The sequence below is a fragment of the Lissotriton helveticus genome, chromosome 9 (genome assembly GCF_964261635.1).
Source record: "Lissotriton helveticus chromosome 9, aLisHel1.1, whole genome shotgun sequence".
Lineage (NCBI taxonomy): Eukaryota > Metazoa > Chordata > Amphibia > Caudata > Salamandridae > Lissotriton > Lissotriton helveticus.
Window position 1 is genome coordinate 241,504,862 of NC_136070.1, and position 15,973 is coordinate 241,520,834.

Here is a 15,973-nt window from a genome sequence, read left to right on the forward strand (position 1 = left end):
TGCTGTGATATCATTCTGGAGGACGACATTATTTTTGGTATTATACTTCGGTATAAATCTATGTGTGTGTGTACATATCTATATAAATAAAAATTTAACTGTTCGTTTGTTCAAAATCTCGAATCTCCGAAAGTTCTTCACCGATTGCTTTGAAATTTTGACACAAGGTTGCATTCGAATAGGGGAGTGTTTTTATATACACAACGTTGGATTCAAAAAAGCACGTGTCAAATACGCGCATGTTTTTAATCGAAAGCACAAACAGACACATAAAAATGTCAGTGTGTTTGATAAAAATCTTAAATCTACGAAAGTTCTTCACCGATTGATTTGAAGTTTTGACAATGTTGAATTCGAATAAGAGTGTGTTTATATATACACAACTTTGGATTAGAATACGCGCGTGTCAAATACGTGTGTATTTTTAATCTAAAGGACGAACAGACCCTATCGATTGGGTTGTGTTTTACAAAAAATGGCAAGGTCCATGGTATCAAATGCAGTAGAGAGTTAAAATAAAACTAAGCCCAACAGAACATTATCAGAAGCTAGGGCGATATCAAATACCAATGGCAAAAGGATGAGCTCAGTACTCTAGTCGAGGCAGAAGGCCTCCTGAGAGCCTTCCAATACCCAAGTTAGTGTTGTGTTCCTAAAAGATTCCCAGCCTAATCCAGAGTTTTAATTTGTCACAAATACTTTACCTTAGAATTACGCCCAGGTGCCCGACTGGATCTAGAACATTTTCTCTATAGCAGTGCTCCCGTGTGCCGCTAAGTAGCATAGTGCGGCTCCGTGCTAACTTCATACTGCCCCAAAAGTGATGGAGCAGAGCCGCATATAAGTGCCTTGCCTGTGTGCTGTCGTCAGTTCCTTTCCTTCTTCACTATCTTATGCGAATCAGGAGGTCCCTCCAAACTTTGTCGGTTTTCCCCACCCAAAACAACAGGTTTCAAGCCTTCAAGGACTGCAAGAAGCAGATTTCAGGCATGGACCCCCATGAGATGTGTCTTTAGTGTCTAAGCTTGGGACACAGCTCAAGGTTATTGGATAATTGAGCCCCCATACACCCGGAGGCAAAGCTGTATGTCGCTTTACACAAGAAGTTTCAGCCTTTTCTTCAATCCTGCTCATGCTCCAAATCATGAATGAAAAGTTTGTCCCGGTCCCGAGGCCGTTCCCATGACCGCTCAAATTGACGCTCATAGAGGGCCTGCCTTTCCTCTCTGCCCTGTCTGCTATTGCGATGAAACATCAGAGCGAATTTGACAAGTGCATTTATTTCTCCAAGACTGCCATTGAAAGGGTACTGGACTTGAAGTGAAGCAAGGTTGTTATTCATGTACACTGACCCAGATCCTCTCTGCTGTGGACCCGGGATACTGGATAGTGTCCTTCAATCTGTAGGATGCTTGTTTTCTTATACCCGTCATGCAGTCCCACTAATGTTATCCGAGGTTCAAGGTAGACCAGGAGCATGCATTTTCTGTTCACTGTCTCTCCTTCAGCCTCACTAGCTCACCTGGGTGTTCACTTAAGTAATGGCGATAGTCGCTTACCATCTTTGGAGGTGAGGGATGCCAGTATTTAGTAGCCAGGTCTGGTGGCTCACTGGACTAATGCACCCACTGCAGGGGCCTGTGTTCGACCTCATGGTCATAGGTTCAAATCTCTGCTGGTCCACTTAGCCTTTCATCCATCAGAGGTCGATAAAATGAGTTCCATTGAGTTGGGTAACAATAAATATCGGTCATTCAGCGGCAAGATACCTACGGGTAAACGTGCGTGTTACAAATACACGTTATGTTCGTATTTCTGTACCTTGAATAGCGAACCTCTTAACATTTTGGGGTTCACCATCAATGAGCCGAAATCCCCCCTGACTCCTTCACATTCACTGGGGTAATCCTGGACACAGTGGCGAGCAGGGCGTTCCCTTCACCACAACGAGTGCTGGTCATTTGGGCTGTGATCTCAATGTTTCAGGCGCAGTCTTGGATCATAGTGCGAGCAGCTTTGAGACTTATGGCCTTCATCCTCCTTGCCAGACAGCACAAGCATGCTGTGCTCTTTAATTTAATTTTAATTTCCAATGGGCCAAGCATCAAGGCAATCTGGCTGGTGCCATCCAGGTCCTGGAGGAGATGGCTCGATTTGCAGTGATGGCTGCTCAAATGCAACTGGTCCAGCGGCAGGTCCCTCTTCCTTCCCCACCCAGAGCTGACCGTAGTGACAGATTCATCCATGCAGGGATGAGTGAGTCACCTGGGGGAGGTGGAGATCAAAGGATCAATCTACCAGCCATTCGGCCATGTCCAAAAGCCTCCTTGCTGTTCATTAAGGGAGGCTGATGCAGGTTCTTACAGACAACAGCACTGCCATATGGTATTGTAACAAGCGGGCAGAGTGGGATCCTGGGTCCTCTTTCAGGAGGCTCTACGCCTCTGGAAGTGGTTGGAGCACCAGGGTACTTCTTGATCGCGAACCACCTGGCAGGGTCTCTGAATACCAGAGAAGACTTACTTGCCAGTCAGTATATGGCAGACCACGAATCGCATCAGTATCCTGGGGTGGCACCGAGTGGGGATAATCCTGTCTAGATATTTTTGCCACCGTTGACAATGCGCAGTGTCAAAAGGTCTGCACATTCGGTTTTCCCCAAGAACATTCATTAGGAGATACATTCCAGCTGGAATAAAACGCGGTACTCCTGTGCAACTCCCCCTGTCCCCACACCTGCCTTGAGTTCTTAAAAACATTAATAACTACCGGGCCCAAAGACATTCTGGGACCATAATGGGCTAGGAGAGTGTTATGCCCTTCTGGGCATGAGCATCTGTTTCTGTATCGGGCGGTCACGTTGCAATAACTTCCTGTCACACTAGAAGAGCATGGTCCTCCACCCAGATCTGCACCGTCTACACCTCCATGCATGCATGGAGACTGAGCAGCGGCAATTGCATTTGTTGGACAGCCACAAATTCCATTTAGGATGGGAACTTTCTAGCTGACATTTGACCTGTGCCTGCGCTCTGTGCGCTTCAGGATTCGAGCTGCTGCTTGTTTTTAAAGCTTACCTCGTTTTTCATTTTCTTTCCGTTTTCTGTTATTATTCCCTGCTTTTAACTGCGCCTGGCCCTCACTTGCATTTTAACTTCTGGGAAACACACCGCTGTTGGGCGGGTCCGCTTCCCTGCGTAGCTCCTCGCAGTAGTGCCATCTTGGAAGTAGATGGTGCCGTTTTTCTGCGCGAACAGGTAGGCTTGACGCTTTAGTTGTCAGTTGGACGCTAGGCGGGTACATAAGTGCGGAAAATCATTAGCTCTTCCTTTCTAGCTGACATTTGACCTGTGCCTGCGCTCTGTGCGCTTCAGGATTCGAGCTGCTGCTTGTTTTTAAAGCTTACCTCGTTTTTCATTTTCTTTCCGTTTTCTGTTATTATTCCCTGCTTTTAACTGCGCCTGGCCCTCACTTGCATTTTAACTTCTGGGAAACACACCGCTGTTGGGCGGGTCCGCTTCCCTGCGTAGCTCCTCGCAGTAGTGCCATCTTGGAAGTAGATGGTGCCGCTTTTCTGCGCGAACAGGTAGGCTTGACGCTTTAGTTGTCAGTTGGACGCTAGGCGGTTACATAAGTGCGGAAAATCATTAGCTCTTCCTTTCTAGCTGACATTTGACCTGTGCCTGCGCTCTGTGCGCTTCAGGATTCGAGCTGCTGCTTGTTTTTAAAGCTTACCTCGTTTTTCATTTTCTTTCCGTTTTCTGTTATTATTCCCTGCTTTTAACTGCGCCTGGCCCTCACTTGCATTTTAACTTCTGGGAAACACACCGCTGTTGGGCGGGTCCGCTTCCCTGCGTAGCTCCTCGCAGTAGTGCCATCTTGGAAGTAGATGGTGCCGCTTTTCTGCGCGAACAGGTAGGCTTGACGCTTTAGTTCTCAGTTGGACGCTAGGCGGGTACGCGCAGCGGGGACGCCAGACTGACGCCGGAGTTACGCCAGAGTTCAGCCCGTCTGCGCCCGTCCGCACTGAGGACGCGTTGCAGGACGGGCTGGACCCTGATACTCCCGACTTGTCCGCTCCGTCTTCCAAGGTCGATCTGTTTCGTGTCTTGCTGTCTCTTAGACCCCCTGTGAATCTTTGCCATCATCGGCTCCTCCCGGAGGTTCTACATCAGGCGCGGTCATGCCCCTCATGTAAAACATCCATTGACTTTTCTACACAGGCTACTAGGAGTCCTGCTCTCCCTCTCCCTGGTCGACCAATCGGTCAACCCAAACAGGGCTTTCTGATTAATGCACGGTCTCTGATCAAACATGGGATAGATTTTCATGATTTTGTTACCATGAGGCAGCCGGACTGGGTCTTTGTCACCGAGACATGGGCCTCGGACTCCTCTGGCCACGACCTTCTTCAGGCTATACCGGAAGGATACGCGTTTCAGAGGTTGGATAGAGTGCGTTGTAGAGGTGGTGGATTGGCTATTCTTTTTAAGTCCACTCTCTCTTGCACTGTAAAATCTTTATCGGTTTCCACCGATCCATTTGAGGCCCTATACTTTAGTATTGTGTGTGCCCCGTCGAGTTCCTTCACTGGAATCCTCGTATACAGACCTCCAGGCTCCAGAATCAATTTCTGCTCCGAGCTTTTTAGAATTCTGGAACCCTACTTTGGTAGTTCTCACTTTACCATTCTCGGTGACATGAATTTTCATCTAGAGGATAGGGCTTCGAAAGACACATCCTCCCTGGTTAATTCCCTGGAGGCATGTGACTTTGTCCAAAGGGTTCTTCATCCGACTCACAAGGCTGGTCATACCCTCGATGGGATATTTTCTAATGATTCTAGACTAACTGTCGGCACGCCTGTGCCGATAATTTGGTCTGATCATTTAGCAGTTCCCCTGTCCTTAGACATTCCCTGTCTTGAAGGTAATCTGGGTACCAACAAGAAATGTTTCAAAAGAAACTTCAGGAATCTTACAAATGAGGCTCTCGCCCCTTTTATTCAAAATACTAATATCACATCTCAGCGGATGGTGGATGAGGTGGCACAAGAACTCATCGACTCTATTACTGAAGCCGTAGATGAGCTAGCCCCCCCCTCTCTTAAATTTGTAGCGCGACAGAAGCCAACAGCTCCTTGGTTTACTGAGGCACTGAGGCTTCTCAGACAAAAATGCAGAAAAAAGGAACGGGGATGGCGCAAATCCTGGGACCCTAAAGATAGAGAAGCCTACAAGGTCATGTTACGAGAATATAAGAGCAGAGTGATTAAGGAAAAACAGGATCACTTTACCAACCTGACCTGTGCTCTCACGTCATCTAAAGAGCTCTTTAAGATCGTGGACTCTCTATGCTCTCTCCAGGCACCTGATCCCGTGGTTGCATCACAGGAGTTTTGTAACAACATCTCAGATTTCTTCTATAATAAAATAGATGATATCTATCTAGCTCTACAATCACAGAGGATTTCTCTGAGTGAGGAGGACTCCTCTCGAGTCAAACTTCTGGAATCTTGGGATGCGGATACTCCTCAGGTCCTTAACCATTTCCCTGCGCTCTCCCTGGAGGGACTCAATCTCCTCCTCGACAAAACGAAATCAGCTTCTCCGCTGGACCCGGTTCCTTTGAAAATACTAAAGGACCGTAGGGACATCATTCTTCCTCCGATGTTGGAAATTATGAATGGAGCCATGGAACATGGTATTTTCCCGGTGGAATGGAAGAGAGCTATTGTAAAGCCTCTTCTCAAAAAGCCCTCCCTGGATCCCGGCATATTGAAGAACTTCAGGCCAATATCCCTCTTGCCGGCCCCTGCTAAGATGCTGGAGGCCCACTTGAATTATCATCTTTCCAATTTCCTTGATGCTTCAGGGTTTTTGGATGGGTCCCAGCATGGCTTTAGAAAGCTACATAGCACGGAATCTGCTTTGACCAAAGTCACGGATAATATTCGCAGGAAAGTAGATCTGGGGCAAACCACCGTGCTTGTACTGCTGGATCTTACAGCTGCTTTCGATACCCTGTCTCCCGACACTTTAACATCTAGGTTAAGGGAGACAGGGGTAGCAGGACCGGCCCTCAGTCTCCTGAGCTCCTTTCTTCACCAACGAGAGCAGCGTGTAATGCTAGGAGAGTACCTCTCCCCTGTCAAGTCTCTGCAATGCGGGGTGCCACAAGGGTCGGCATTGAGTCCGACCCTGTTCAATGTCTACGTGGCCCCCCTTGCAAGACTAGTAAGATCTCAGGGGATGGAGGTAGTGTCGTATGCCGACGACACGCAGATTATGGTGTCCCTGACCCACTCTGTTAATGTCACCGCGTCAAGCTTTAGATCCTGCATGCAACTTGTTGCAGAGTGGATGATTCTCAACTCACTAAAGCTGAATGGTGACAAGACAGAGGTCCTGGTCTTTGGCAAAGACCAGGGCATGTGGTCGGGTGAGTGGTGGCCTTCATCTTTAGGCATCTGCCCCACTCCCACACAATCTGCTAGGAACCTAGGCGTCATCTTTGACACTCGGCTCTCCATGGAACTCCAGGTCAATAGGACGGTGGCCACCTGCTGGGGTGTCATTAGGACTTTGAAAAGAATCGTCCACTATCTTTCCCCTCAGGCACGGAAGCAGGTTGTGATCGCTCTTGTTGGCTCAAGGCTCGACTATTGTAATTCACTTTACGCCGGGGCCAACAAGGGCCTTCTGCAGCGCCTGCAGGTTGTACAAAATGCGGCGGCGCGTTTTGTTCTGGCCCTGCCTTGGCTGTCCTCTATGACCTTGGCTAGGAAGAATCTCCACTGGCTCCCTGTTCCTTCCAGAGTCCTGTTCAAACTTCTCTGCCTCACATATAGTGCTCTGATGGCAGGCCCAGCTGATGCCCTTGGATCTCTGCTCACCAGGTATGTTCCGAGCAGATGTTTACGCTCGCTAGAGCTAAACCAACTGGTTATTCCGCGAGCTAAGAAGGCTAGATGGGGGAGTAAGGCCTTTTCCATCCTGGCACCCCAGATCTGGAATACACTTCCCCTGGAGATCAAATTACTGCCTTCACTTGATCTCTTCAGGAAAGCGTTGAAAACTTGGTTTTTCACTAAAGCATATCAGTAAGCTCCTGTTTCTGACTGCCGTCAGCTAGTTGTTTGCGTTAGGCGCCTTGACGCCCACTGGGCATAGTTGCGCGTTACAAATGCCATTTCATTCATTCAACTGAAATATATTTATGACCTGGTGTGGCGTTCAAAAGACTAACCCCTTACAAGCAAAGCAGTTAGACGTCCTTTCGTTTGTTTTATCTTCGGCCCAGCATGGCCTTGCAGTAGACACTATCAAAAGTTATTTGTGAGGTCTTTGTGTGTTGCCAGACCAACCTTTCTTGTTTGAATCGCCTTTTCTGATGAGATTTCTCAAAGGTTTGACACGTGCATTCCCTCCCAAACTATTTGGATGCCACAGTGAAATCTGAACTTGGTCTGGGCATCTTTTATTTTGAGCCAATGCATAGCTGTTTGCTGAGTTTCCTGCCCTTAAAGACTGTCTTCCTCTTTGTGATGGTTAGCTAGTCACAAGCATGACCTTCTGGGACTTCCAATCCAACAGCTCTACACTATTTTTTTGCCCAAAAAATCGGTTGACCTGATCACTAAATATTTGTGACTCCCTTCCATGTTTAGGAATTCATCACTCTACCTCATTTCTTTGCTCCTCCTCACTCCACAAAAGAGGAGGAGAGGCCCTACCAGCTGGGCCCAAAAAGGCTTTTGCCACCCGACAACCCCACGATGCTCACAATCCGTCGTGCACAAGGGCTCTGGACTGCTCGAAGAGCCACTCCCAACGATAGTCTTCTTAATCAAAGTTGTTGGGTAAGTTCCGTAAGCACAAGAAAGCTAAGAAGTCGAAGCACTCTTTGACTTCTCCGCGCTGGTCCAAATAATCGGATGAGGTGTTGGCACTATAAGCCTTGCTCTTCTGTGGAGCCTGTGCAAGGGTCTGCTCCGCGACTCCCACAGTTTCTTTGAACAACCCCGCCCAACTCAGTTTTATGAGGGAAAGCACCTCCTATTTGAACAGCCTGACCCCACTGGAGCATCTTTGGGCCCCTCTGGTTTGCGAGCTGCCCCACTGGATTCCTACTAGAGGATCCCCTCTCAGCACTAGTCAGGACCTGTGGATCTATTACTGGATCCTGAGTGGCAACACCTGCGAGGTCGTGATCTTCCTCAATGCCCAAATCAGTGCCATTACTCCTGGAACCAACACCCATCGGTGGTTCAGTTCCCATCATTATAACCGACTCCTACATGGAAATCACAGGCGTCACCCGATGCCAGGTTCAGTGCCATCGCATTTAAGTTGGAGCCAGTGCCTTTTTTTATTTCATAGGCCTGGAGAGGGGACGATTGAGAGGGACTGGAGGAACTTATGGTTACCACAATCCCCTAGAAGAACAGGCGTAACTGGCGAATGCTAGTAGTCTGGGCACCACCCAAGACCTGGTCTCTCCCCCTACTGTGGCTACGGAGGAAGGTGCCTCTTTTACAGTGGTGATGAGAAGGGCAGCTGAGGTCCTGGATCTTACATTGTCCTCAAACGGTGTGGGATTCGGCTGCACAAGTTCTGCCCATGTTTCTGATGAAGCCTGAGTCACTCACAGGCAATTGCAGATGGCAGAGATGCAGTGAAGTTCACCATCAGATGTTGACTGGACACGGCGACTTGCTGAGCAGAACGATGACATTGTTGGTGGCACTTAGGCTTCTCAGCTGGCTGAGAACCACAGGCTTAGCTCTTGACTAGCCCTTTGATAGTTCCCGCCTGTTTGACGAGAAGGCAGACTCGGTGTTGGAGCGCTTCAAGGGCAGCAGAGCTACAGCCAGGTATATGGCCCCTCTCCAACCACAGTCTGCCTTTTGCCCCTTCCGTGGCTACAGAAGGGGCTACCAGTCATGTCTTTTCCCAGCCAGCCACCAATGCCAACATGCTTCCCAGCCTTAATATGGTGATGGACATGGCTCCCACAAACTAACTGGGACCACCAGCTAGAGGTCGGACCAGTCGACTATCCTCCTTAGCAGCCACATCCTCAAACCCTTTAGGTGGCCCTTTTACCAACACGGCACCCAGTGGGGAGCAGAATATGTCACCAGTGGCAGTCGATAAAATCGAACAGATGGGTTTTACAGTTAATCCATAGGGGCTCCTCCATTCCCTTTCTGGAAACTCCTCTACCTATACCACAGGTTGTCGGAGGACCATCTCTCCTTGCTACGTCAGGAAGTGTCAGTTCTGTTGCCCAAGGGGGTCGTCAAGAAGGTGTCGGCATCAGAAGTAGGTTGTGGTTGCTATTCCTGCTACATTCTTGTACTCAAAAAGGATGAAGGCTTTTGTCCTGTCTGAGACCCGTGCCTTCTCAACTTCACCCTGAAAAGGGAGAATTTCAAAATGCTCACTTTAGCTCAAGTCCTGTGTGCCCTGCAGACTGGATGGTAGTGTTGGACTTGAAGATTGCATATTTCCACATCCGAGTCCTGCTGGCCCACAGGCCTTATCTCTGATTCACGGTGGTCAAAGTGTACTTTCAATGTGCTGTGCTTATTTTGGCCTTACCAGTGCTCTTTGGGTGTTTACCAAGGTGTTGGCGGTGGTTGCAGCACATCATTGGAGGTCCGAGGTTCCTATCGATGGTTGGTTGTTGAAAGCAGGGTCGCCCCAGGGATTCGTATCCCACCTTCAGACTACGGCGGACCTCCTGCACTCTCTTGGGATCACCATCAACGTGCCAAAGTCACAACTTAGAGCGGAGATATACCCCTTCGGGGGTGAGGCCAGCTCTCAATAAATCTTCATTCACCTGACTCCCTCTCAGAAGCTCCCTTTCATTGTTGCAGTTATAGGTACGGGGCAGTTTTGGGCCTGTCCTCCCCAGCAGCGAGTCCAGGATATTCTGGATATGATACTGATGTTTCAGCCTCTATCCTGGATTTCAGTGAGACTGACTCTGAGGCTGTTGGGCCTCTTGCATCTTGCTGGTGACACATGCCCCTTGTTCACTACACTTTGTGTCCCCCTCCTGATGCAGATGCTCATGCTTGCGCTCTAAGGCCGTGCTCGCCCACCCGCTTGCTCCTGCTGTGCCACTAATTCTGCCATTTTTACAGCATCTACATGACTGCTGCTCTACCCCCATGTGTACATCACGCCCCTTGTCTTGGAACTGAAGTCCCAGTGGGCACAGCATCAGGGATATTGAACCAACATGTCCAGATCTCGAAAGGGACTGCAAAAGACCTGCGGTGGTGGTTAACGAACCACGATTGAGTCAGCAGCTGATCCCTCTCCCTTTCCCTGTTGGAGCGGACTGTAGTGACTGATGCTTCACTCCTGGGCTAGTGCGGCCATTTGGGAGAGGTGGAGATCAGAGGCAGAATCCGGGCTTCATATCAACCTGTGGGAGCTCTAGGCAGTTCTACTGGTGCTGAAACCTTTCTTCCTTTAATCAAGGGGAGGCTGGTGCAGGTGTTCACGGGCAAAACCACTGCCATGTGGTACTGAAACAGACATGGTAAGTTGTCAAGAGTCTCTGCGTCTCTGGACAAGGCTGATACATAAAGGCACGTCTCTGATGGTTCAACACCTGGCATCCTCTCTGAATACAAGAGGTGATTAACTCAGCTGTCGATGGCTAGTGGATTTTAAATGGCGTCTTCATCCAAAGGTGGTGCAAGATCTCTTTCAAGAGTGGGGAGAGCCTTGCCTAGATCTGTTTGCCGCTGCCGAGACTGCGTAATGTCAGCAGTTTTGCATGCTGGAGTTTCCAAGGCAGCTCTTGCCCGGAGACGCCTATCGCTTCGAGGGAATGCAGTCTTATTCCTTTACGCATGAAGTTGGTTGGCAAATGTTAAACTGATATACAATATATGTGAGATGTTACAATATTACTCTTTGACCTGTTGTGTAACTGATTAATCCAACACTAATGATTTCTATTTGAATTCAGTCAGAATGTAGTGTAGGTTTTTTCCTTGGGTCCTGAGGTATCGCCAGATAAACGTTTTCTGACCTATATAGGCGAGAAACATGTTAACCTTGTTTTAGACCAATTTACTTACCAAGCTTCTTGGACCATTATATCCTAAATTAGCATTTTAATTTTAATTAGGCTGGTGAGCTCAATCATTAAATAGTCTAACCTGAGCATCACCACACCTATTTTAACCCACTCTTTACTACCACTCTACGCATCATACTCGAACACACACACCCCCACTTTACCAGAAGGCTAAGTAATATTTCCAGCAAAGAGCCCCCAGGGGGTGCCCGCCTGGCATTGCAGCACCGGCCCAATGGGGAGCTAGCCCAAGATGAAGCATTACACCCATTCAGGTGTATGAGGGCCCGTGTTCCTATTGGAGCACATTCCTTTTCCTGCAGTTTTATCTTCTGCACTTCTCTTGCCTTGAGGAACGGCACACCCCTTTTACCGAAAGATTGATATATGGAGCATTGTGCTGGAGCTGAATAGCTCCTGTTCTCTTTTTTTTTAGAATTATTTCTAGGGTTTCCTTAGATATGGTTACAGGATACATGCACTAGAGTGTCACCTACTCCAAAGTTCTATTGTGAATTTACATAAGTCGGGAAGTAAACCCTAGTTGTAACATAAAATGGTCACCAAACTGATTGCTGAAAATTGACAAATTTGCAAAAACCGTGAATGATTTGTATGTTGCGATACCATAGCCAATATTACTGGAACAGCGTGGACCACCTTCCTCAAATAACATTCTGAGGGTGAGGGCTGTTGCTGCTCTTTTGAGATATGTATGAACCCCTTCAGCAGACGGTTGGTCTGCTGCCAACAACTAAACCCCCTTTAGCTTTGCGTAGTCTATTTGGTGTGTTTCAAGCAATATAATTACTTTTGGCATACATTATCAGCAGGTCGAAGATCTACCACTAAAGTGCAAGAACTTATCTTATGAATTCCTTCCTCTCCTTGCAAATTCTCCCCTTGAGCTTTCCTCACATTGTTGCTTATCGTTCTGATGGTGGCAGTACATTTGATTAATGGAACACAGGTTTCATTAATAACCAAAGGCTGGTAGTAGCTGGTGGTGCCCAGCTGTGGGTGTGATTTCAATGTTTCTTGCTTAAATTCGGGTGATATTTTAAGTATGAAAGGATCTGCAAGGAAGAAAGGAATCCCTAAGCAGCTTCTTATTAGTGTTGTTTAACCATCTGCCATCTCTTCACCTTAGATTGTAATCCTACTTGCAAAATCTACATCGGATAGCACACGCTTGTTTGAAGATTTAGCCTTCACATTTCTAAGAATATTGTATGGTTTAGCAAAGCTTGAACATTTCTAAAGCTCAAAATATATTCGCCCCCGTGCAGTACTGTTAATTGAACAAATGAGATGGTAAAGTGTTAACATTTGGATCGTCTAAGATGATTGTTTGGATTTACCATTTGTGTTTTAATGTTTATAGGAAGCTGTTAAGCTTGGAAGAACAGAAGCAGGCCCTTCTCTCCCAGATAAGCAGTCTAAAGAAGAAAGCGAACCACATGGTCAAATATCGCTCTGAATACGAGTAGGTAAAGGGAAAGGGGGAACGTATATAAGAAGTTACATTTCATTCACTAGCGTCTGATTAAAATATTGTGCTTGGAGGCACTTATTTCAGAGTGCCTTTCGCATTTAAAGCCTCACCTAAAGCAGTAGGGCGAGCAGGTTGTGTGTTGCTGAAATTGGAACGTTGTCTCACTCTTCTACTTTAAAGTAATGAAACCCTATATTGGCATCCCTGTATGGATGTATATTTTGGTATTTCTAAAGCGTGCCAGCTAGCTACAGATCGTTATACCGGGGCAAGTCCCTGGGGATACATGGGTGGTGGGACAGAGTGAGGTGCTAGATGGAAGGACTGAATCCATTTGTTTGTCTGATTTCTGTTATGGGATTCACTCAGTCTACTCCTTGTCAAGGTCTGGCAGTGGTGACCGTTATTACAACTCGTGTGATACAAGCAACACCATTTACTCGCACTTGTTCAGTTAATTTTCCATTAAGAATTTTTATAACCTATCCATCGGTCATGGTCTGACTCCTTCTGCCTTTTGTACCCTTAAACTTCTTTTGCTCTTTCTGTGGTTAATCAGTTTCTGCATGCAGTTTTGTCATGCAGCTGTATAGTCTGTTGGGACACGTTTGTGGTTTGGTGCAGTGCTTGCCAGACTGACCCCTCTTGGTCAATCTGTCTGTTTCATTATTTGTTCTGTCTCTCACCTGGCACTGACTTTCTCTGGGCGCAGTTAAAGATTAACTTTCAACCCTTTCTGCCTTCTTACAGTTACCTCATCAGCCCTCTTTATTTAAATCACCGGTTGTGAGGCATGCTTTTAAAGGGCTGCAACATGTTTCCCTGTTGTCTTTTGTGATGCCCCAATGGCACCTCAATCTTTCCCTGAGTATCTGATGTGTACTCCATTCGAGCCCCTAAACAGTTGTTCCTGACTGCTTCTCGCCGTAAAAACCTAGTTGCCATCACTACAGCACAGCGTAAGAGTGACCATCAGACTTTGTGTGCTTATGGCAAGCTGGCTCTGCGTACCAGGGCATCCTTTCCCCAAAAAGTGTGACGCCGTTCCACGCTGGCCGATCCAACACTCTGCCGACGTTTTATGCTCCACCTCACCCCTCTGAGGAGAAGGAAATGCCCCATCGCTTGGAACCTAAGAACGCTCAGTTTTTACATCGATTGCACCAAAGACCACTTGATAGATGATCAGCTCTTGGTGCAGTTTGCCAAAGCAAGTAAAGGCAATGCTGTGCAGAAGCATAGCATCTAATGATGTGTTGTTGTCTGCGTTAAGATCTGCTATCACACTGGCAGAGGAGCAGCCTCCGGAAGGTCTGCATGCCATTTCCACCAGGACCAAAGCTGCTACCACTGCGTTAGCACGCAGAGTTCATGGAGTTGGCCTCTGCCTGGCAGCTATGTGGGTGGCCCTCCATATGTTCATGAAGCACTATTGTCTGGATAGCAAAGTCTGTCGAGAAGGGCCCTTTGCCTGCTTGGTTCTGTAGAACTTCCTGGTTTGAAGCCATCCACATCCCTCTTCCCCATAAGTACTGCTCTGGCATCTATTAAAAAGGTGAGAAATCTGCAGCAATAAATTTATCAGAAGAACAAGTTTAACCCTGATGAAGTCCTTTTACGGAAGAAATGCGTTGGCTGGGCTGATGCATGTATTCATTCTTCCAATTGTGAAAATAAAAGAAACCTAACTGAATTCAAGAACTATCAACACTCCCGTCTACAAATGTTTCATTAATGACATGATTTAAAAGATTATATTGTACTTCACTTTTGAATTGCTTTAGATATTAGTGTGCTCCTTGATATTATATTTCCTATTAGAAAAAAAGTTTGTTTTCTCTGAAATGTGACCGCTCAGTAGTGGGGTCAAGTGTGAGCATATCAGATTTTGAGGACTTATTTACAGGTGCAGCCCATATAGCCCATACTACTGTTCCTTTACCTTCTTTATTTTTATACTTTGTTCATGAGCTTCACCGTTTATTTTGCAGCAACTTTGGTTTTCTTTATATGACTAGACTGTCCCAGCCATGGCCGTTCACAATGCCTCTTTATCTTTGGGTTGCTTTTCCTATAGTCTTAAGTTAGTTTGTGTGACTCCTCTCCTAAAGAACTGTTCTCTTATCTCTCAAATCCTTATCCGGCCAGTCTTTTATAACAAGCAGCATTTGTCCAGTTAACTGCTCACATAGGATCTAACCAGCTTTTCCATTCTCCCTGAGTTGGTTTTTGCCTCTGCTATAGCATTTGATATTTCCGGCAACATCCCAGTTTCAGTTGGAGCAAGGCTATTTGGTGAGAAAGTGGATTCTGCGTTGGAGCGATTTAAGGACAAAACAGCTATGGCTCGCTGTTCGAGCCTGCTTTCTCCTGTTAGCCAGTTTCACAGATAATACAGAAAGCTTAGAGGTCACTCAAGAGGCCTCACCTACCGTTGGTGGTAGTCCTCATAACCTGTTCCACAACCAGGCCACATCTTTTTTTGTCTCTAAATGAAGGGAATTTGGTAAAGGGCATGGGCAGATGCAGGAGTCATTTTTTATGCCAATTGCAGCTGCTACAAATCAGCTTTAGTTTCTCCTCCGCCAGCCTTCTAGGAGCTGTTGGGGATAGAACTCATTTTTGCCAACCTGACTGGCATACAATTAATTCGGACCAGTGAGCCCCTCAATATATCCAATTTGGTTACTTAGTACTTATTGGTTCCCACGAAGGACGGAGTGCTCACACCAATACTGGATCTCCGGTTTCTTAACACCTTCCTCAGGATAGACATTTTCAAGTTGGTCCTGTTGATCATTGATCTTGAATACTGGAGGATGTTCTCAGATGTGCAGGATTCTTATTTTCATTTGCCAATCTTGCAGTCCCACAAATGTGTTTATTTTGTTGTGAGACTGTAACATTTCCAATTCACCATCCTGTACTTCTGCTAGCCTCTGCTCCTTGGATGTTCCTTAAGGTGATGTTATGGTTGTAGCCCACCGTTGCATGTTGTGGATACATGTATACATGTAGCTGTTTTTGTTGTCCACTCTGGAGTTCTCCATCAACAAACAGAAATGTCACCTTCAGTCAGTGCAAAGGATTCCCTTCATAAGGCCCATCTTCGAAACATGGTCTTTGAGGACTTTTCCACAGAATGAGTCTGTGTTGTGTGGAAAAGCAATAATCATGATGTTTTTGAGCAAAAGCCCCTATTCAAGACATTATAGTTCTGCATCTTCTTGGTCTCCGGCCCTCTCGCATACCAATGGTGCATCTTGGCTGGTGGCATATGTGATCCCTACAGTAGAATCTTTGTCTTCAATGGAGGCAACACTGGGGTACCTGTTGGGCAACGTCTGTATTCTGGATGAATCTACCTGGTAC

General features: G+C 46.9%; 1 protein-coding gene across 1 annotated transcript in view; it reads left to right on the top strand.

The window, feature by feature from the left end:
- Positions 1-15,973, top strand: part of KNL1 (kinetochore scaffold 1) — a 579,877-nt gene that overhangs the window by 403,519 nt on the left and 160,385 nt on the right. The window contains exon 20 of the mRNA XM_078659817.1: positions 12,491-12,592. Within this exon, the coding sequence (XP_078515943.1) occupies positions 12,491-12,592 (102 nt within the window). The remainder of the gene's footprint in view (positions 1-12,490; positions 12,593-15,973) is intronic.